The 23,541-nt window shown below is 45.3% G+C and overlaps 1 protein-coding gene across 2 annotated transcripts in view; it reads right to left on the bottom strand.

The window, feature by feature from the left end:
• nrg1 (neuregulin 1) overlaps window positions 1-23,541 on the bottom strand; it is a 212,005-nt gene that overhangs the window by 12,655 nt on the left and 175,809 nt on the right. Inside the window, exons 3-4 of one of the 2 annotated variants that reach the window (XM_070866029.1) lie at window positions 13,119-13,177; window positions 3,310-3,333 (exon numbers count right to left, since the gene is read on the bottom strand). In XM_070866029.1, coding sequence (XP_070722130.1) covers window positions 3,310-3,333; window positions 13,119-13,177 — 83 coding nt within the window. Of the gene's footprint in view, window positions 1-3,309; window positions 3,334-13,118; window positions 13,178-14,308; window positions 14,377-23,541 lie in introns of both variants that reach the window. The other variant, XM_070866035.1, reaches the window with a different exon arrangement.

The following is a 23,541-nucleotide window of genomic DNA, read 5'->3' on the forward strand; positions in this document are numbered from 1 at the left end:
TATAATGATTATGGAAAATCAGTACAAAAATCTGAAGTTTCTCCCAAGCCAGATCGACTTCCTTTAAAGAAAAATAAAACAGATGTATAATGTGCTACTTGTAGCACATCATGGGAAATAAGATGCATGACGTTCAGTCAAGGTTCGAGCTAGACTGTGTGACAGAATTTCGATGATTGGCAGGCACTTTGGACCTTAAGCATGGCAGACTTGTGTCTTTTGCAAGGCGGGCCTTCAGGAGCTCAGTGAGATGTCCATCTAATGCCTGAAGTTTCTTGCGCAGGTCACATTAAGTCTCCCGGATTAGCCAGATTTGTTCTGCATTTATTCTTTCTTTTTGACAATAGATATAATTTGGGAGGGGGAGGAGAATTTTTTTTTAAAAAAGAGTAGCAAACAAGGCTGGGGAGCCAATCACGAGCGAGACTCCACTAAAATCTGCAGCATAGGTATGCGGAACAATTTAGCGGGTACAGGAATGGTGCGAAAACTTCAAATTCTTCCTGATTTTCACTCGTACAAAAGGAGCAACATTTTCTCAACAGCTGGCCATGATGTTTTTGTTTGTGTTATCAGCGTGATTTGCACCTTCTCCTGTACAGCCGGCCAGTGGCCACCCTGCTATTTACAATTACAACATGGGAGAGTCACAACAGATAGGTCAACACCAAGTCCATACAAGACCAAACATCAATTCAACTGGGATTGTTCTGGGAAACTAGTTTCGCCAAAGCAGCGAAAGGGATGTGTTTATATATATTTTTTTTTTACAAAAAGGAAGAGAAAGAGGATGCCAGAAGGGTAGAGAATTTTGATTTTTAAAAAGTAGTTTCAGGTTAACGAGTCAACTGTAGGCCTGGCGTAGCATGCTTGATAGTGGAAAATAAGAGAGAGAAACACTTGGAAGAAAGGGTGACTGAAGCAACGTGTGAAGGGATGCCCCACACAACATAACCACCGACTGACTGAACCAGCACAAGAATTCATCACAAGCTGCTTGGGTACTTTTGAAATGATAAAAAAAATAAAGATAAAAATGAAGATGATTTCAATCGAATTGGAGTTCAAGCATTTGTTTCCTTACTTCACTCGCAGTCAGACTACGGGCTAGTTGTGAATAGTAAGATTTTGGTTTAGATTAATATAGTGAATCTTTCCACATTATGAGTGCAGACAGCCTTACCAGAATTATGTACAAAGTACTGGTTTAAGTTAAAATGGCTGCACATTTTCCCCAATATCTTCTTAATTATCATGTCATTTTTTTGTAACTTTTTCATAATGGTGCAGCTAATAATAGTATATTTCCCATAGAAACCCCTTCCCCAATTAAATCAGTTCAAATCTGTGCAGATTTTGAAAGTCTCTGAGTGAATGCTTTCTTTCAAATTGTTGTGCTTACACATCCAAGAGTTGGGCTTCCCCCCACCCCTCGTAGCCTATGGACTTGTAGGCAAATCAATTAATTTACTTCCTGAAGATCAATTACAGGCCCATCACTATAGCCATAAGGTTGTGCTTAAAATGTCTTCAATTAAAACACAGCATTCGATAAATTTCCCGAGGCCTTCTGGACCTGATGGCTTCTATGTGAAAGAAGAAGCAATCTGTATCATTTATCTGTTGTTTCTCCACTGTTGGCTGTTCCAGATTTTATTTTGAGGGGGGGGGGGGGGGAATTATTGGAAGGACGTGCTTTGATGGCCTTGTCCAGTACATCAACACTGATCAAGGCCAGTTCATGTGGGAACACAGTGTTCCTCCCTTGACAGCAAAATGGGAATCCAGCAGAGGATTGCCATCATGTGCTAGGGGCTTACTACAGCCCTGAAAGGGGTCAAAAAAAATATGAACAGACATTAATTAGGTTCAGGATTCATATAGTGATCAATGGGAGTACAGGTCATTTAATTGCAAGATGGTTTTATTTTCAAAGTGGGATCAAATTGACCCAAACAAGTGGCCGTTAGTTTGAGCTAGCAATAAATGTTATAACTTATATTTAAGTTACACGAGGGGGGCGGGGGGGGGGGGAAACCTTTTGAATTCTCCAGAGCAGCAATCATTTGGTCAACCAACAAAAGCTAGAGATTTGAACATATGAAAGAACTCTCTGTCTCAAGAATCCTGCCAGCCAGTAAAGATCGCTTTCTATTATCACAATCTCCAGCCAGAAAGATTATTTACTTTTTAACAGGAATACTTATTATGCCTATAAATTGAGCCCAATTCCATCTGTAGCATTGTTAGACCACTCTCACTGGCAGGCCACATGTTCTACTCCCCGATTTGGAGGCTTTTAGCGTCTAACTTGTTTGTTCTGGATTCAAGTGGTTTGAAAGACCAGCTAAATTGCAAAGAGTTTACAAAATGTAAGCAGTATTCAGCCAAAAGGGAAAGGGGAGGTTCAACATTTGATGTCACGTTAGGTATTGTTGGGTGCTTTAAATTTTTTGTTAGATCACTTTGGGAGCTGGTACAGTGAATGCACATTGGAATGAAGGCAGCCAGGATTTATATTCTGGGTATAAAATCAATCTTGAAATCATTTTCTATTACAGTGTCTGCCATTTTAGAAGCCCCGCCTTTGCAGTGTACTCCTTGCTTTGCGACACTGAAGAATGTGACTGTGTGAAGTAAATGGCAGAAATATGTGTGCTTCCAAGATAGAGAACATGTTAGAATTTTACTGTAACTCATTCAGGAAAGATTTCTCCTTTAATAACTTCACTAGCTATTGCCATTCTCTTATTCAAACCTTTACATTCAATTAAAGTATTGGCCTTGGATTTATTAAAAGAATGCATAAGAAATAATCAACCTACGTCATATAAAGCTAGCATTCAAATGCACTTATCAAACAATTAGCGGACTATTTTGTAGCAGCCTGTTAAAAGTTATGGTGTGGAGGTTTGTTTTGAATTGATTTTAAAAAATATTCTAAGGAGGTTGACACTAAAGGTGATAGAAGCCAAATCCAAATTTAGGCTGTGCAATGGAGTTGAAGTTCAAATCAGCCATGATCTAATTGAAAGTTGGAGCAGGCTCGAGGGGGCTGAACGGCCTACTCCTGTTCTACAAATGGTTGCGGCTTGGAAGAGGTAAGAAGTCTATCCCCTTTTTCTCATTTTCTACTTGCTATCCACAAAAGGTACGGCCAAGTGGCAGACAGGTTGTTATGGCTGGATCATCCCTTCCAAAAGCAACAGGAGTGGAGAGGGGGGGAGAGAGAAACTGAGTTAGGAATTGAAGGCAGGTCATAGCTGTCGGGTTTTATTCTGCAGATTAAAAGGAATGATTTGTCCATACCCATAAATTCAATTCCAAGATGCTCTGCCAATGCAGAAAGTTGACAAAAAAAGAAAGAAAAAAAAAAGGGAAAAAAGTTTCAGAGAAGAGCAGTACAACATACTGGGAGAAAAAAAATCACACGAGTAACATGATTAGCCTGTGCTTGCACACGAGAGACAATGATGAGTAACAACATTCCAGAGGAGACAGTGCTCACACAAGCTGCTTTATCGTGGTGCAAAGAGCATGCTTTGCAAAGAGAGACAACGCATCTATACAAGCACGAGGAGAAAAAAAAACTGAAGGTTTGAAAATACAGAAGGCAATTAGCTGGAGGAATAAAACATAAGCAACCTTTCTGGTAATGATGCAAGGACATTTTGGGGATATTACGCTAAACTATCAACCCTTTTTTGAGGGGAGGCATTGAGTTAGCTTTCGTTTCATGAGGTAAAATGGCACCTTTCATGGTTTCATCTGAACTTCACAAAATAGCTCACTGGCTTGGTATCTGATCTTGTTCCGATGGGTTCAGACACAGTTTTAAAAAAATTTAAAAATTGAGAGTATTTATGGCCATGGCTCCGAATTGTCAATAACAGCGAAATTTTAAGGAGTGAGATTTATGATCAGAAAAGAAGTTCTGCACCGCACGATATTTATTTTCAGTGAGATACATCAAAAGATGTGGCTTTGTTTGCAATTGAAAGGTAGTCGCCTGCCCCTGTCCAAATAATGAAGCTTTAAAATTTAGTGTGTTTGCCATAGCTGAATATTTTTGGCACACGTCATTTAAATATCCTGAAAATCCAGCTTGGGTGATCAGCCACAATGAGCCGAAACTATCAGCATGTGGAGTTCAGATAACTTCAGAGAGGCACCGTCCAAACCTATTATTATTTGAGATTGAAAATTGATGATCTTGGTGAGAATTTCCTTTCAAAGCAAAATATTACGCCAGCAGGAAAAAAAAATTACCGCACCAAAAAAAAGTGATTTCAAAATGTCAGTGCTCGCCTAGTTTTTGCCTTAAGGGATAAATCTGATGGATTGAACTTCAGTTCCCTCAGATGGAACTGGTACTGCAGTCCTGCATGAGCACCGCTAACAATATACATTAGTCATATGGGAAATAGAGAAACAAAGCAAGGGTTAAATAGCAGACATGCTCATGCATATTGCTACACTAATATGGGTGAATTACACTTCTACAAATGTTAGGTGGGACTACAATCACGGGGGAGGAAAATTCATTCGTATTAGCGTTTGGGAGAGAGGCTTCAGAAATGGGGAAACATGTTTAGTAAATTCACAAACTTTCGAATGGGGAATACCATATTAAGGAAGCATGCTGACAACACAAGAGCTTACAGTGTCAGCATGCATCACTCATTCCGCAGACATGTGAACCCTTCACTGAACCCCACCAAGCTATACCATTCACCCAACTCACCGAATACAGACAGTTGCATTAAAGAACTGGCTACAGCTATTAAAGTTGTCTGGTTCCTGTCAGGCTACCACTTAAAATATTTTCTACCTTGTAAACTCCTAGAAATTGGCTTTCTAACTGAGATATGAAGGCAACATGACAGTAACGATGCCCAGTACTAGAGAGGCAATTCAGTTTGCTGTCATTTTTTTTAAATCTTAAAAACAGCAAAATGTTTAATTCTCTATTGCAGACATTAGCTTAACCAGCAGAGCAATCCTGGCAGTGATGAAAGGGGGCAGAACATCAGCTGGAATCGACACACCGAAGGAGAATGCTGCCTGTCGATGACCACTGCTTAAAGCTCCGATCAGGTTGACCTGGGCACCAGATTTCAGAGCGAATGATACTAAAATCTATAGAATCTGCAATTTAACAAAACCATGCTCTTCAGCTATTTGCAAAATGTGAAACCTTACAGTACACTGCGGAGTTATTAAATGGGAGGGGTGCATTGATATTCAGTACAGTGGTATTCCACACAGGCAGTCCAGACCGTGTGTAGGCTTCAGGTGAAAGGAGGTTAAAGATGGGGGGGATAATTAGACCAGGATGTGCAACAAAATTCTGTCCTTATTTTTATATTACCATTATATGTTCTTACGGTCATATGTATAATGGGAACGGTCCATGTAAAAGTCATTACACGTAATGGCACCCTCCGACCAGTGAAATACTGCCTACACTGGCAGGAGGGTGCAATTACAGTACAACAGGTTTGCATAAGCAGTTCCCATCATAAATGTGGATGTAAGAATTTATAGTGGCATACGTTGATAAGTGCATGCAGATGCAAGACTTTTAACATATTAATAAGATAAATGGCTTAATGGGAGCTGCGCTGGGCCAGGATAAAGTTACGTAATGAAACATGAGTGAAAAAAACCCTTTAATGCTATCAAAAGGAGCAGTGGGGTAGATGGCCATGCAGAGCTCTGCAATAATTCCTTTGTGTGTGTCCCCGTCAAAAACAATTGGACCAGAGCTTTATCTGTTAGAAAGGTTTGTTTGGAAAAATAAATAAACACAGGTTCGGAGCTCTGGAATGTGCAATATAGGAATTATCAGCAGCATTTGGCTGAAACTAGTGGACTCTTATCATATCCTCTTCCCTTTGTTTTTTATAATAACACACTGGTTGGGCACTCGATTCAATGCATATTGCCTGAGGCCGTGCCATAGCAGCACAACGTTCTGTCTACGAGGCTACAGGAAGATTGGAGCTACAGTATCGTGCTTTCGGAAGGCGAGATGTCTGAGCTGTTGTTTCCTTCATGACACTATCAGCATTCCTTAATGTTTCCTCAGTGTGTTATTCAGATACTGGCCAGCCTGCAGCATTGAGCCTGATGTGCAGCTTCATGTGGGCCAACCATCCATTTGGCGTTTGTTATGGTGGCACTCTTGACTCAGCGCTGTGGTGGAGACACCATCACCACACATATTGCAGCGGTTCAAGGAGAGAGCCCACCTTCTCAGGGCAACTAGGGATGGACAATAAATCTTTCCAGCAGGGTAGGGGAGCGATTGAAAGGTGTTTATAGTGAGTAGTGTAAAGTTTCACATTGATACAGTGATTTACCAATAGCCGAGAGACCAAATATGAAATAGTTTCCCTTTGCGTTTTTTCGCTTTCCCACCAAAAATGTAAATTGACACAATAATGCATCAATCACTTTTTAACCACCAATCACTTTCATATTTGTGATGAAGCTCAGAACTAAGGGAATGACAGAAGATCTTAAGCATAATGGAAAGTTGAAAATGTTCTTGCAAAAGGGCTGTACTGACCTTTCCAACCGATTCTCCCCTGGAGGGGGCTATCTTCTGTTCTAAGTAATATTATAGATTTGGAATTCTGTGAAGGCCCAGGGACAGTCTGTGGTAAATGCTTCAGTTCAATCTTATTCCACTTCATATCCTGATCTGTAGGTAGCTATGACTGAGTTTCCAAACACTATAATTTGTCTCCACCTCATGCTAACATATGCACTCTTCACTTACATGGATAATCTGCTTGTGATGCTCACCTCGGGATTGATTTCTGCGCACTCATCTCAAGGAACGTTCTCTCGGGCCCACTCCTCACCCAAATCCTACTGTTTCTTTCCCTCTCTCCACCTCCCCACCCCCTTTCCCTCTACATCTCCCGTTCTCTGTCTTTTTCTCGCTCTCTCCCCCCCCCCCCCCCCCACCATCCCAGTACTTATCTCTCTCTTTCCCTTTGTCTCTTGATCGTTTTCTGTTTCTCTCTTCTTCCCCAGTGGGTCTGTCGAATCCCCTTTCCCTGCCATCCTTTATCTCTCTCTGTGCACCCCCCCCCCCCCGACTCCCATCTCATGCCATATGCGCAGCAAGAACTCTTTCATTGGAAAACTTCTGCCAAAACAGCAGTGAAGCATTAGCTTTTACATTTGCCTCCTTCCTTTGGACCAGGCGGGACCCACAATATAAAACAGCGTGAGCATTAGGAGTATAAATGATTCAGTTGCGTGTCAGACCACTGACTGGCGAGAGGATCCTTTTAAATAAGTGACATGCCTCTCCAATCCCAGGTCAGACAAAGATCCATCAGTTTGGATCAGTGGGAGCCATTTACAAATCCCGATAAGGATTCCGCTGTCCATTATTTCACAATCTCGCTGTCTATTCTGCTAATCTAAACACCGAAATATCACTGCAAGAAATCGTGGCGCAAGGGAGCCTGTTTTTCTTTAAACTGTCAAAACACTGCCTATTCTCCTGCCTTGTTTGTATTTCTCAGTCGCTGAAGGTCCGGATCATGCTGCCAAGTCTGCTACTGTTAGAACAGAGCTGTGGACATATATCTTGTTCCTCGGTCATCGATTCCAAAAAGGATCGGATACATCCGTTAGGGAACCCGATTGCAATCGCCTTTGAACGGAGCGCTGTGCATATATCTCGGGGCATTGTGTGATGAGAGTTAGACACCTTCACTCTGTGATCCTTTCACAGGTCACAATCTCTCTCGTTGCCCCTCTGTGAGAAATCTCTGACACAGGGGTGACTGGACTGCAAAATCACTGGCTCCCAGACTCCGCCCTACAATTTACCCCAGCAGCATCAAAGGTACTACCCGTTATGAATATTTACCCCTTTTCCTGGACTCCTGAGACTGTTACTAAAGGACTGACTTTCCATTTTCAGCAGTGACAGGGAACGGGCGATAATGGGTCGACTGCCCGTTTAACACCCTGCCTGGTTTTCCTGTCCATCGAGCGGCCAGACCGAGCCGCTCCCACTCATTTTACCGCCTCGCTGAAGTTGAATTTCACCTAAATGACTTCATTGCATTGGTGACATTAATGCTTCTTTGGGTCGGGAGGAAGGTAACTGGTGGCGGGTTGTATTAATTATGTTACTGGGAAAACTGCAATACTAAGACATATGAATTTGGAACATCTGCATAAAATTGGTGCTGGCCATTCTACTTCTCCAAATACCACAGTCCCTGCTTCTGAACATCCTCGTAATACAGTACATTAACCCTGCACAGTCCCACTTCCTCATGTCGTTCAGGTCAAGACTGCCACTCTCTGGGTCAGAAAATACTGCTCTTCATTGAATCATAGAATATTACCACACAAACACAGACTGTCCTGCCCATAAACTCCACCCCAGTGTTTGTCTCCATGTGAACAACCTAGTCTATTGGCATTCTCCTTCTTGCTCCCCATGCCCTTATTATCCCACTCGGTCTAATCCCATTCTCCTTCTTGCCCCCACCCATACCCTTTGATATCCCACCCAGTCAAATCCCATTCATCCTCTTGCTCCCCATAACCTTTGATATCCCACCCAGTCTAATCCCATTCTCCCTCTTGCTCCCCATACCCTTTGATATCCCACCCAGTCTAATCCCATTCTCCCCCTCACTCCCCATACCCTTTGATATCCCACCCAGTCTAATCCAATATTCTTGCTCACTTCCCATATCCTTTAATATCCACCCCCTCTAATCCCACACTCCTGCTTACTTCCCATACCCTGTAATAAGCCTCTTTTTTAAGTAACCATCCAGTTCACACTTAGAACAATTTATGGATTCTGCTTTGACGCCAGTTTGTGGCGGAGAATGCCATAATCTCCTCACCCGTTGCTTGGAGATATTTTTTCTAACCTCCCCTTTCATTCATTTTGTGATTATCTTGCAGTTGTGCCCTCTCGTTACCATCTCGCCATTCCAGCAGAAAGAACCCATCACTGTGCACTTTATATCATAACCCTTCATAATCTCGAAGGCTTTTATCAGGTTGCCCCTCACTCAGTAGTAGTGAAAAGAGCCTCAATTTCCCATTGCCCTGTCTAGAACTATAGCTCATTATCCTTTTCCCGTTGCTTTTACACCCTCCCTTAAAATGGACCACCCAGAACGGGTTTTCTAATTCCTTTGACATCAGTCACATCACTCCATACCTGCAAGCCTTTGAACTTCAGGAAACATCCACTTTTCTAATGTCGCGAAAATGCGCGCAATCTTTCTTCTTGTGCCTCTCCTCAGTGCATCATCAGTGACACCTCCCATCTCTCCTCTGGCCAGGGGAAGGGGCAAGCAGGCTGCAGGATGCTTGGCGGCTTCTTGCTTGGTGGACTGATTGATGCGGGTCAGAAGGAGCACAGGAAATGGAATGAGATGGACAAGACATCGGGGGTTCCGAATGCACAGGGTGGGGGGGGGGGGGGCAAATACCCCCCCAAAAAGGGTCTAACAGAGAAATAAAGGAATCCCACAATGAGAAGTGCGATGGATTCCTTGGGCCCCTAGTTGAATTTGACCATAAATCTTGAAATGTCATTTGTTCCAATTCTCTTTTCCTACCAATACTTGGATATGGGAAACATTAGGAAGGCAGCATTTAAGGATGGGTGCTCAGTTTCCGTGAGGACTGGGGCCGCATGCCGGCCAGACCAGGTAAGGATGGCAGATTTCCTTTCCTGAAGGACATTAGTGAACCAGTTGTTTTTTTTTAACTGCAATCTGGGCACATTCATGATCATCTTCTGGTGCCAGCCCACATATGAGCATATATCAGAGTATTATCGCGAATGGTGAATTGTTTTCAGGGACTGGAAGAGTACGCTTGCTTACCGCCGATCTCGGCACTCAAAGTGTTAACTCCGCCCCTGGCGTTTCCCGGACTCTCGCATATTAAAGTGGCATCCTTCCCCTAACTCCTGTCTGTGCAACCTATAATGATTCACAGTTACGACAATAAATTGGAGGAATCACTTCCTTGCTTACTCTTCCAATCTCCTTCTTTGGCCCCCTCTCTTTGTATCTCTGCCCTGCAGGACTCCAGCCCTCAACTGCAGAATGTGACGGTGACAAAAGCAAAAGGCCGCTAGCACGGTGTCTCTCTTTGATCCCGACCGTTCCCCCATCTTGGCACATCCTTCATTCTTCTGCAACGCATTCTTAGCTTTTATTGATTCAGCTAGCACTAAACAAGAGGCCCGAGGTGATTTGTAATGCCACAGAAAATGGTCTTTCACTCTTCCATCAGTCACCATTGTGTTTGTCTCATGTAGAGGCACAGATCCTTAGCTAAGCTGCTGTGTCGGCACTGCAGAGCAAGGCAACATCATTTATCTTGCCATCACTATCGGATACCCATTGTACTTTGAGCCATTTTTGTCGGCGTCTTTACAGTGGTTTTATATTCCCTGTGGGTCTTTAATGCTACAGTCCCTCACTTTCTGTTGCAATTTTGTGACCGTACAGTAACCCCCCCCCACCCTTCCCTCAACTCCCTTCCTTCCAACTAACACCGATAATGGAAGTCCTACAGAACAGGCGTGTTCATATGGGTGCTCTATTTGTGAAGGAGTCATAAAGTGACTTATATCTGAAGTTGTGATATTTTATAAGGAGCTGTAAAGAGGGTTATCTCTCTGGGCTGGTACATGAAATCTCGGCTTCCTGCTGTTCATTTGTTTTCTCCAACCATTTGGCTCCTCCACTCCTCTCCTGAAGGCACCGTCTCCTTGCTTGGATAACGTCCCGCGTGCACAAGGGCCCACTCCAGTGCCTCACCCAAGGGGACAATTATGATTGTGTGTGTGGTGGGATATTCGCCCATGGAAGGCATCACAGCCCTGCCCAGACACGTCTTCATCCAACGTTCACACAGCAGGGACTGTTGGGCAGTGAGCAGGAATGGGATCCCTCTCTAATTCCTCCCCCCCCCCTCTCTCCACCCCCGGCTGGCTAGCTCAGGGGAACCGGAGGCCAATTGTTCTGCTCCTGTCTGGGCGCTGGCTGACATCAGCAGACTCAGCACAGGCCGGGGTCTGAGTGCGTATCCGTACTGGATAAACACACTGGGGTTGTAGCTTAACTTTTGGCACTGCTATAAGATGGTGATTTGAATATAAAGTAAAATCTGGCGTGTGTACAATGTGCAGCTAATTCGATATCGCCCACCTTACACCATCACCGAATGTTAAGAGTACCCTTGATGAGCTATTAAGGGAACATTAAATAATTTCACTCATAGGGCTGCAAGCTATGAGGTAACTGTATATACTAAGGAGAGTTCTCAGATAATGTTTTTCTCCAAGAGCTACATATTTTTCTTTTTATTCGTTCGTGGGATGTGGGCGTTGCCGGCAAGGCCAGCATTTATTGCCCATGCCTAATTGCCTTTGAGAAGGCAGTGGTAAGCCTCCTTTTTGAACCGCTGCAGTCCATGTGGTGAAGGTGCTCCCACAGTGTTGTTAGGGAGGGGGTTCCGGGATTTTGACCGCGAGACGATGAAGGACCGCCGATATATTTCCAAGTCGGGATGGTGGGAAATTTGGAGGGGAACTTGCAGGTGGTGGTGTTCCCATGCGCCTGCTGCCCTTGTCCTTCTAGGTGGTAGAAGTCGCGGATTTGGGAGGTGCTGCCAAAGAAGCCTTGGCGAGTTGCTGCAGTGCATCTTGTAGATGGTACACACTGCAGCCACGGTGCGCCGATGGTGGAGGGAGTGAATGCTTAAGGTGGTAGATGGGGTGCCAATCAAGCGGGTTGCTTTGTCCTGGCTAGCTGCTGATTTCCTTTTGTTTCTGTCTCTAACCATCCTGGGTTTGTGACTTTTAATATTGAACACCGTCAGCTATCTCCTAGTCATTTCTCTTTTGACCTACCTGTATCTCCAATCCTTCTGAGTATCATCATCTATGCCAGCTGTCAGCCCCCTGGGAATGTTCGCAAATCAGTGCTTATTGCTAACCACCGTCATCTTTCTCCTTGTCATCTCCCTGTGACCCTTCTGAATCTACAGTCCTCATTACTGAGTAGAACTATCTTTCATCCCATCATCCTGCATCAGCACTCAATCTGCAATCCATATCACTGAACATTATTGTCACAGAACCATCACTTGTTACTTACAATGTGTCAATCTAACCCCCCGCCTTTCACCTTGATGCTTCCAGAAAACACCTAGAGCCCACACCTGGAGTACTGCATACAGATTCAGTCTCCCTATTTAAGGAAGGATATACTTGCATTGGAGGCTGTTCAGAGAAGGTTCACTAGGTTGATTCCGAAGATGAGGGGGTTGACTTATGAAGATAGGTTGAGTAGTTTGGGCCTCTACTCATTGGAGTTCAGAAGAATGAGAGGTGATCTTATCGAAACATATAAGATAATGAGGGGGCTCGACAAGGTGGATTCAGAGAAGATATTTCTACTTATAGGGGAAACTAAAACTAGGGGACATAGTCTCAGAATAAGGGGCAGCCCATTTAAAACTGAGATGAGGAGGAATTTCTTCGCTCGGAGGGTTGCAAATCTGTGGAATTCTCAGCCCCAGAGAGCTGTGGAGGCTGGGACATTGAATATATTTAAGGCAGGGATAGATAGATTTTTTTGAGCGATACGGGAGTGAAGGGTTATGGGGAGCGGGCAGGAGGCCATGATCAGATCAGCCATGAGCTTATTAAATGGCGAAGCAGGCTCGAGGGGTCAAATGGACTACTTCTGCTCCTATTTCTTATGTTTCTTATGTTCTCCGCCCCCTTCCTCCCCCATCTCCCTTTTGCCTCTGATTCTGCTATCCAGGTCAACGAATCCTACACTAAACACAGGCCGGCAGGAACAGCCATTGGCCACATGCCGCAGGTGAGCGCAATGGCTTCAGTCAGTTTCTGCTTTTTGTTCTCTTTCGCGGGGAAAGGGTACCGTCTGAGTGAAGATGGAAATTCTGGATTGAGGTGAAGCAGCAGTAGCAACAACAATAACAGCAGCAGCAGCAGCAGCAGTAGCAGGAATCAACAGTGTGACTAAAGCATGCTTTCATTCAGGGAGAGACAGAAGAAGTGGACGTACTGTAGAAACTGGCCATTACGTAGTTTTGGCAGCGATCACCAGTAAATTCATTTGGACACCTGACAAGACAAATAAAATGAGAGAGAAAGAGAGGAGAGAGAAGATAAGTAACTGTCAGGATAGAGTCACCTTCGGCACTAGGCCTCATTACCTTGGTGTGGTCACTGAGTAATCCATTTTACCTGGAAATTATCTTCACCATGCTCAATAATTGCTGCCGTAAGACAGCAGAAAAAACATATTTTTTTTAAAAAATTCAGCGGGTGCATTTACAAGCCATGAAAATTCACCTCTTTCAAGTCCATCTGGAGTAGTAATCTGAACCAAGTTAAAGTTAAACAAGACAGTACATGTTTACAAATTTAAAGGGAGCAAGATTTTATCCCGGATTCTAGAATTGTCTTGTTCGGAAATGCCAAATTTCCACCAATTCATCGGTGCCCTTTTCCAAGTGACCACTTGCAAGGACTAGGAGACTAGAAGTAGGGGGCATAATCTTAGAATAAGGGGCCGCCCATTTAAAACTGAGATGAGGAGGAATTTCTTCTCTCAGAGGGTTGTAAATCTGTGGAATTCGCTGCCTCAGTGGAAGCTGGGTCATTGAATAAATTTAAGACAGAAATAGATGGTTTCTTAACCGATAAGGGATTAAGGGGATTATGGGGGGCGGGCGGGGAAGTGGAGCTGAGTCCATGATCGGATCAGCCATGATCATATTAAATGGCGGAGCAGGCTCGAAGGGCCGCATGGCCTACTCCTGCTCCTATTTCTTATGTTTTTATTCTGCTTCCTAGAACCGACCATCCTCTCCTCTCCCCTTCCGCACCCTACAATTCTTCAACGGTTTGAAACATTTTGGGCCCAATAACTGTGAAAAGGGTGAGGAGTGGAAAAGACGGAGAGGATTTTAATGGCAGTAAATATGACCTGGGGTGGCGAGCAACTGAATCTGCACTGTTTCTCAAAGTAAAAGACAGTGTGCAAAAAAACCGTTCAGAACAGCAAACAGTACGAGATTGTTGAGGGCCCCGGTTCCATTTTCAGAAGTTGGCCGAATCAAAAAAAAAAATTAGACATGTGAAAACATATCTTTCTTTCTGAGCAGTGACGACACCAAGGATTTTTTTTTTTCGATTGAGCTGCAGGGGAGAGGAAAAAAAAAACCCAGACATGATTATATCTTCACATACGTTCAGGAGTAAAGACCCTCATGGGTACAGTCTCTGTACATCTTTCTCCGGTGAATCCGGGTTCGCACCTGGAGGGTAGAAATGGGACATAAACAAACAGAACAAATGCACCAGGCCGGGCTACGCACAGGACGACTAAAGGCAACAACTTCATTGGCATTCACGGGGCGAACCCACATCGTGGAGAGCTGCGCGGTAAAACTGGGCTGCTTGGCAGGCGGTATTTAATGGGCAACTATTACTCCTTCTGTGTGATTGCCTCTCCTTTGAAGATAATGGAAGTTTTCACAGGGTTACGTGTTTACAAGCGAGAGCACAGGGAAATTGCTATGTGGGTGCAACAGATGTTCACATCTCCAGTTTGGGACTTCAGCGCAATAATAACAGTCATTAGGAACCGTTCAATAACCAAGCCTTTTCAAACAAGCTTTCAGACATAAATGACACATTGAACAAAGGTATGTGTAATGTGTGATTACCGAGTTTGTTGGTTTTAAATTTCCTCGGTTATACAGTGGCTACTGGTCCAAGCTCTTGAATTAAATTTTAAAATCTTTTAGCAAAAAGTGCGCGATAGGGTTTTGGTAAAGTTAAAAAAAAAAGGTATTCCATAGTGTCTCTGCTACTTTGTACATTATTTACAAGCACAAGGTTCCGATAGTTCCAATTCTAACTGTCACCACAAACACTTTGGCCAAATTTATCTGTTAACAAATATTCGGTCAGACAGCCATTAAATCAAAATGATATCAGCTATCAATTGGCTGTCGCAAAATGCCTGATAAAGCAAAGAAGCAAACTGCTTAGTGTGAACCAGACACTTGGAGGCAGAGGTCTTGGCATCAATGAGCTGCTAACCCAAATACCTTTTTTAAATATTCAAGAAAACACAGCTGTATGGGAACCTGTGCTCATTTTGGCAGTCTCTGACATCACTTAATAAGATGTTTCAATGGCGAAATGTTCCTCAGGATGCAAATAGTTTGGCCCGTCCAGGAGTTGAGGTCCTGACAGTATACATAAAACTTCCGTTCAGCCCGTAAGCATGACCCCGAGCTTCCAATCATCTGTCACTTTAATTCCCCACTCCACTCCCACTCTGATCTCTCCGTCCTCAGCCTCCTACACTGTTCCAACGCAAGCTCGAGGAACAGCACCTCATCTATCGTTTAGGCACTTTACAGCCTTCTGGACTCAACATCGAGTTCAACAATTTCAGACCATAACCTCTGCCCATATTTTGCTCCTTTTCTCCTATTTTTAACCCCCCCCGCCCCCCGATCTTATGTATATTTTCTCTGTTGCCCATGGCAGCTGGTAATTATTCCGCCATTCACACCCTATCTGGACTAATTTTTTTCTAACTTCTGCCATCACCATCTCAAGCCGGCCCATCATCCCCTTTGTCTCTCAAATCTCTCCTGCCTGCCACCTGATCACAGACCTTCCCTTTTATCCTTTCCTCCCCTCCCCCTTTCAGTGCTCCTGAAGAATCTGTTCTTTCGAACATTTGCCAGTTCTGACGAAGGGTCATCGACCTGAAACGTTAACTCGGTTTCTCTTTCCACAGATGCTGCCTGACCCGCTGAGATTTCCAGCATGTTCTGCTCTTAATTTCAGATTCCAGCATGCGCAGTATTCAGCTTTGATAATTACTCGCTGCTGTGTGTGGATCTGCAGAAGAAACAAGCTTGATGGTCTTTCCTCCATCCATGCTCTATGTGCCGCACTTCATTATCAAACATCTTTTTTTAAAGGGGCTCGATTAGACTGCGCACAGATCGTCGAGATCATTTCTGTGCCATTATCTTTGGAAGGCAACTTCTTGTGATACCAAAACCTACTGCAGCCGAGTGTAGAAAAATGCACTTCTGATCCAAGCAGAATCTTAATCCAAGCATAACATTTCTTGGCAACGCATGTGTGTATTTAGGAGGATCCAACTCCATTATAACATGTGTCAGTGTGGCAGTAACACCCCATTCCACCATACCAGAGATAAGATTATGTCATTGTGCGCTCTTTGTTAATCTGAGGAACCGAACATTTTTTTGTTTCCCCTTCTGAATGCAGTGATAGGATCACAACTTCCTGATTCAGGTAGAGGGCAGGTTCAAGGCAGTGCAACGCTCTTTCCCTGCACGACCCCAACAAATGTGGCTGCACATCATGCATTGGTGTAGCATTTGCCTTTTTTTCTTCAAGTCAGCCAGGGGGCATGGATTTAAAATAATTGGTAGGAGGTTTAGAGCAGTTTTGAGGGGAATTGTTTTTCACCCAGAGGGTGGTGGGAGTCTGGAACCCACTGCCTGAAAGGGTGATAGAGGCAGAAACCCTCACCACTTTAAAAAGTACTTGGATGTGTACTTGAAGTGCCGTAACCTACAGGGCTACGGACCTAGAGCTGGACAGTGGGATTAGGCTGGATAGCTCTTTGTCGGCTGACACGGACACGATGGGCCGAAATGGCCTCCTTCCGTGCTGTAAATTTCTATGATTCTATGATTTCATGACTGTGGCCCTGATGAGTGAGCTGTTCAGACATTCACTCATACTTGCGACACTCAGACCTTCAGAGTGGCATATGTCCAAAGTATTATTAAGCCCCGACACCAGCAAGATGCTCTCCATTTAAATGATAACGAATGAGGTATAATTCTTTGGCTGCAATATCTTTGATGTGTGTGTTTTGAGTTTGCGTGTGACTATTTAAACTCTCCCTGTCCAGTAACAACTTGCTTATGTAAATCAGAGTGGAGAAGAATTGTTTAGACCGACAGCATTGTTACTTTTCTGTCCATTATTATTGCTATTACGGCGGGTTGCTATGTCGATAGAACACATTCATTATAATTTGGTGAATTCCAAGCTGATTGATGGAGGTGCCTGTGAATATTGCTTCATCGGAGCCTGAAGCCAAACAGTACATCTGTATCCGATTTTATTTCAAATGCTTGTACCAGCCATGGAGGTTAACTGCTGTTGTGCAATTTGCGTTAAAAGCAGTGACTGGGGACGCATAGTTCGAGAAACGTATAGAATGATGCAGGTTTAAAATCTGGATATGGGTCCAATTTCTGAAGTCTATTTATTACACATTTCAAACGTTACACCAGGTTAAGAAAGGATCAAATAGCAGTAATGAATGTGAAGGTTCTGTGCCAAATAATCACTGATCTGGTAAGCAACCCACCCCCAGCACACATTTCCCCTCATTCTCTGCTCAGTTACACATGAGTTGTACCATTTACTTTCAAATGGCCTCATTGCCTTTTCACAGTTTTGTTGGAGTTCCCAATCTATTTCATGTAATAGCACACTGACTTCAATTAGTCACGGAGACATTGCCTGGGCGAAGAGAATTTAAGATTGAGCTTCATAATAGGAAGGCTCTGAAATAGAAGGCGGAACCTAATGTGGGGAAGGGGCAATCAGGTCCGCTCACAGAGCAGATGATTGAGGAGGTACTTTAAAAGCTGATCTTTTATTTTAATTGTTTCTTTAGCCTCCTTCTTGTGTTGGGGTGTGTGTGTGTGTGTGTTGGGGTGTGTGTGTGTGTGTGTGTTGGGGTGTGTGTGTGTGTGTGTGTTGGGGTATGTGTGTGTGTGTGTGTGTGTGTGTGTGAGGTGTGTGTGTGTTGGGGTGTGTGTGTGTGTGTTGGGGTGTGTTGTTGTTGGGGTGTGTTGTTGTTGGGGTGTGTTGTTGTTGGGGTGTGTTGTTGTTGGGGTGTGTTGGTGTTGGGGTGTGTTGGTGTTGGGGTGTGTTGGTGTTGGGGTGTGTTGGTGTTGGGGTGTGTTGGTGTTGGGGTGTGTTGGTGTTGGGGTGTGTTGGTGTTGGGGTGTGTTGGTGTTGGGGTGTGTTGGTGTTGGGGTGTGTTGGTGTTGGGATGTGTTGGTGTTGGGGTGTGTGTGTGTTGGGATGTGTTGGTGTTTGTGTTGGGGTGTGTGTGTGTGTTGGGGTGTGTGTGTGTTGGGGTGTGTGTGTGTGTGTTGGGGTGTGTGTGTGTGTGTGTGTGTGTTGGTGTGTGTGGTGTGTGTGTGTGAGGTGTGTGTGAGTTGTATGTGTGGTGGGGTGCGTGTGGTGTGTGAGTGTGTGTGAGTGTGTGAGGTGTGTGTGAGTGTGTGAGGTGTGTGTGAGTGTGTGAGGTGTGTGAGGTGTGTGCGGTGGGGTGTGTGTGTGTGGTGAGGTGTGTGCATGCGTGCGTACATGCATGCGTGCATGCGGTGGGATGTGTGTATGTCTGTGTGTTGGGGTGTGTGTGTGTTGGGGTGTGTGTGTGTGTGTTGGGGTGTTTGTGTGTGTTGGGGTGTGTGTGTATGTTGGGGTGCGTGTGTGTGTGTGTGTGTGTGTTGGGGTGCGTGTGTGTTGGGGTGCGTGTGTGTTGGGGTGTGTGTATGGGGGTTGTGTGTGCGAGGGGTGTGTGTGCATATGGTGGAGTACGCGTGTGGTGGGGTACGCGTGTGGTGGGCTGTGCGTGTGGTGGGCTGCGCGTTGGGCTGCGCGTGTGGTGGGCTGCGTGTGTGGTGGGCTGCGCATGTGGTGGGGTGCGCGTGTGGTGGGCTGCGTGTGTGGTGGGCTGCGCATGTGGTGGGGTGCGCGTGTGGTGGGCTGCGCGTGTGGTGGGCTGCGCGTGTGGTGTGGTGCGCGTGTGGTGGGGTGCACGTGTGCGTGTGCGCGCAGTGGATTTAATGCGTTCTTTGCTTAAGAACACATTGCTATGAAGAACTAGTTGGTTTATTAGCAAAGATTGAACAATCACACTACACATTACCAGTTCATCCACCAGGCTCACAACCACCTGCGTCGTCGTGGATCCCCCCGAATGAAACTGGCTGGGGTTTTATTGAGTCTTGTGAATATCATGTGACTGGCTAAGCCACTCCTAACTCAACAGCTCAACAAATCTGTGAGCATACTCACCGGTGCACACATTACAGAGGGGTGTGTGTGTGTGGTGTGTGTGCTTGGATTGTGTGTGTGTGCATGTGGTTGGGAGTGTGTGTGTATGTATGTGGAAGGTGTGTGCAAGTAAGGTTCAAATGTAAATAACAATGCAAATAAAATTTTACAACAGACTGGTACTGGGACACTAAAACAGAACTACAATCGGAGGTGCCACTTTTTTCCTGGGAGTCAGTATGACGTCTGTGATCGTCTTATTTTACATTATTGGCTCTTTAACTACAGAAATGCAATTTATGCACTGCTTTTGCATATATCAAGGCAGAAAATCAGGCTAGTTTTTGAGTTAACAAGAATGGTTAGAATTAATCGACATCATCTAGCCTTCTTTATTTAGCAAAGTAAAATAGGAGACCGACTGTAATAGACTACCTATTTAATCATTAGAAGTTATAGATTAGGCTTAATTTGAAGCCAGAAATGGCCGATCACTAGCCACTTTTATATTTTGTACCAGGTTAAGCCCTGCAATTGAGTCGTCTGCTCCTTCTGTGCATTGTGTACAGTTTTGGTCTCCTTACCTAAGGAAGGATATACTTGCCATAGAGGGAGTGCAACAAAGGTTCACCAGACTGATTCCTGGGATGGGGGGATTGTCCTATGAGGAGAGATTGAGGAGACTAGCTCTATATTCTCCAGAGTTTAGAAGAATGAGAGATGATCTCATTGAAACATACAAAATTCCTACAGGGCTTGACAGGGTAGATACAGGGAGGATGTTTCCTCTGGCTGAAGGGTCTCGAACCAGGGGTCACAGTCTCAGAATAAGGGGTCGGCCATTTAGGACTGAGATGAGGAGAAACTTTTTCACTCAGAGGGTGGTGAACATTTGGAATTCTCCACCTCAGAGGGCTGTGGATGATCAGTCTTTGAATATATTCAAGACAGAGATCGATAGATTTTTGGATATTAAGGGATATGGGGACAGTGCAGGAAAGTGGAGTTGAGGTAGAAGACCAGCCGTGGTCTTATTGAATGATGGAGCAGGCTTGAGGGGCCGAATGGCCTACTCCTGCTCCTAATTCTTATGTTATGTCCATGATCGGTGGAAACCTTACAGTGAACTTGCTGGATTCACAAAGGCCAGATACCAGGAAAACCTGGTAAGCAAAGAGGTCTTGCGCAGGAGGAGCGTAGCTATGGTCTAGTCGGGCCAGCGGCAGATTCAACCCTCCATTAAATCTGTTGCATTATCTGCAAGTCTGCCCCTTTCACCGCCTCCATCTGAGACATGTACAAAGAGCTTTGTCGATGCAGAGAAAGACCCCAGGCTCAGTGTTCAGCACTTTGAACAGCAATAAAGATCTGCCCAGAACCTAATGGGGAAACTATTCTCCCTGCAGTCATGGAATCACTGAGCTTTCCTGAAGCAAATGCTTTCAAAGTTAAGCTCAGGATTTCGTTTACAGCTCTCTCCATAGAATAGTGATGGGCAATGTGCCAATTCAGTGCTGGGCACGGCTACATTTCAGCAGCCCAAGTACTGTTTGTTGCCCTGTGTCCAAGCCATGTGTTCATGAAAGTGTGACTCCCACCGTTACTGCCAAACACATGTGCACAAACACACGCATGCAAACACATGCGTACAAAGACACGCACATGTGTACACAAATACATGCATACAAACACACATACATATGCATACAAACACATGCACATACAAATGCACACACATGTACACATGCACAGAAACACATCTGCACATACACACACACACACACAAAGACACACATACAAACACATGCACACAAACACATGTACACACGCACTTCTTTCTTGCATTTCAAAATTAGTAAGGCATCAAATCAGCCTCGAATTGCCTTCCATTATTGATATTCCAGGGGAGATTTTCCTGGGTCTATACCTGGGTGCAGCCAATGACGGAATACCGAGGGGGTGGAGAACCCGTCTGATTTCCCGATATTCACTGCACCCGGTGAGCGCAGGCAGAAACCCGGGAAAAATCTCCCGCTGTAAACGAAGCCAAAGCTCGCTGCGGTTTATACAGCGAGTGTTGCGCCATTCCTGCGGGTAACAGGTGGAGCTCGGGCACCAGCCTGAGCACAGCCCGCCATCCTGGTTCTGCACCAATGGCTGGCCAGGGTACTCGAGCCCGGCTGATCACATCGCACTGCGACCTCAGCGATGATAGGCAGTTGGGAGCCGATTGTCTTGCCAGGATTGTGGTCGATTGCGGCCTGCTGTGGTACGACTAATGCGTCCACTCCTGTTCCGGCACCAGCTCAGGTGACATGTGCTGTAAACTGGCCGGGTTCTGCTGACCACAGCAGAGACAGATGTGTAAAAGTGGGATGAGCCACACGGGTGATGGGAGGACCCTGCCTGGTAACCGCTTCTCTGCACGGAGCAGCCATGGAAATGGGGCCATGCCTCCGGTGGAAACGGCTTGCGGCTCCCACAAGATCCGCAGGCGATACATGCCAGCTACATAAGCGGGGGTTACTTTAGGCACCATAGCATTCAAATTGGTGAGATTGCAAAAGGGACGGCAGCGAATGGGCAGCCTGCATTACACTCTGCAACATTTTAATCGTCGAAATCGTTGCGTATACTCAAGGCTGAGATCGATAGATTTTTTGGACTCTCGGGGAATCAAGGGATATGGAGATAGGACAGGAAAGTGTTGAGGTCGATGATCAGCCATGATCTTATTGAATGGCGGAGCAGGCTCGAGGGGCCGTAGGGCCTACTCCTGCTCCTATTTCCTATGTTCTTATAAGGGGCTGCTGATTCACGATCGTCCCTTTTCATCTTGTGTGTGTCCCATGTGTAGGGTGTGCAGAACAAGCTGCCACTTGCATAGCTGCTCTGCCCGTCTGAGATGATGGGCAGACACAAATTAAGCAGCGCTGTTCCTAACGAAGCTCATCCCTCTCTCATCGTGCAGCTTCTCGACTGCACCCGGCATCCAGCCCACCCATCTTTTACCGTTAATACACTGAGTCAGGGGCATGACGGGGAGATACACGCTCAATGTGCGCTACATAGATACACGATGCGGTCCCTGTCCCAAATTCACACTTGCACATTTTCAGGTGTCGCTGGACATTGATTGGCAGTGCGGAACGCAAGCTGGCTTTCCCCTCCCTGGCCCGTGGCTCGATGAAGCAAAGGTCAGCTGCAGCAGCGCAGCCCAGGAACGGAACCACAGACCTCCCTGCTCTTTGGCCTGACCTGTGCTTCTGTGGCAGTGGGGCATGAGGAACGTCGCATTTCAGTCATAGCCACACCAGATTTCACGGCACAAATTCTAGTTTTACCCGCAGGCTTTGGTCCTAATCTTGTGGCAAACTGAAATGTGTGTGTTTGCGCAGATGTGAGAGTGTGAGGATAATTTTCCACATAACCTGCCCAGTGGGAAACCGATGCGATCTGATCGACCACCACTTTTACTTTCCATTAAACTCAGTGTGTGTGTGGGTGAGAGAGTGAGTGTGCAACAGACAAAGAGAGGGAGAGAGAATGCATGTGTGTATGTGTGTGTGTGTGTGTGTGTGTGTATGTGTGGGTGAGTGTGTATAAGTGTGTACGAGAGTGAGAGAGAGAGAGAATGCATGTGTGTGTGGGTGAGTTTGAGAGTGTGTGAGAGTGAGAGTGTGTGAGAGTGAGTGTGAGAGTGTGAGAGAGTGTGTGCGAGAGTGAGAGAGAGAGAGAATGCATGAGTGCGAAGGTAAGTGCGTGAGAGTGAGAGTGTGAGAGTGAGCGTGAGTGAGAGAGAGAGAATGCATGTGTGTGTGGGTGAGTGTGTGAGATTGAGAGTGAGAGTGTGAGTGTGAGAGTGTGCGAGAGTGAGAGTGTGAGAGTGTGAGACAAAGCTTGAGTGTGCGAGAGTGAAAGTGAGTGTGTGAGAGCAAGAGAGCAAGAGTGTGCGCGAGCGAGCGAGAGAGGCAGAGAGAGGGAGAGAGAATGCACGTGTGTGTGTGTGTGTATGTGAGTGTGTGTGAGAGGCAGAGGGAGAGAGAATGCACATGTGAGAGTGAGTTTGTGAGAGTGAGTCTATGAAGCAGAGTGAGAGAGAATGCATGTGTGTGAGAGAGTGTGAGAATGTGTGAGTGTGGGGTGTGAGAATGTGTGGGTGTGTGAGTGTGTGAGTGAGAGTGTGTGTGAGAGAGAGAGAGAGAGTGTGTGTGTGAGAGTGAGAGGAAAAGAGAGTGAATGCACGTGTGTTTGTGTGTGTGTGAGTGTGTGTGTGTGTATATATATATGAGTGTGTGGGAAAGTGAATAAGCGGGGAATGTGAGAGGCAGAGA

This window comes from Pristiophorus japonicus, chromosome 2 (genome assembly GCF_044704955.1).
Source record: "Pristiophorus japonicus isolate sPriJap1 chromosome 2, sPriJap1.hap1, whole genome shotgun sequence".
Lineage (NCBI taxonomy): Eukaryota > Metazoa > Chordata > Chondrichthyes > Pristiophoridae > Pristiophorus > Pristiophorus japonicus.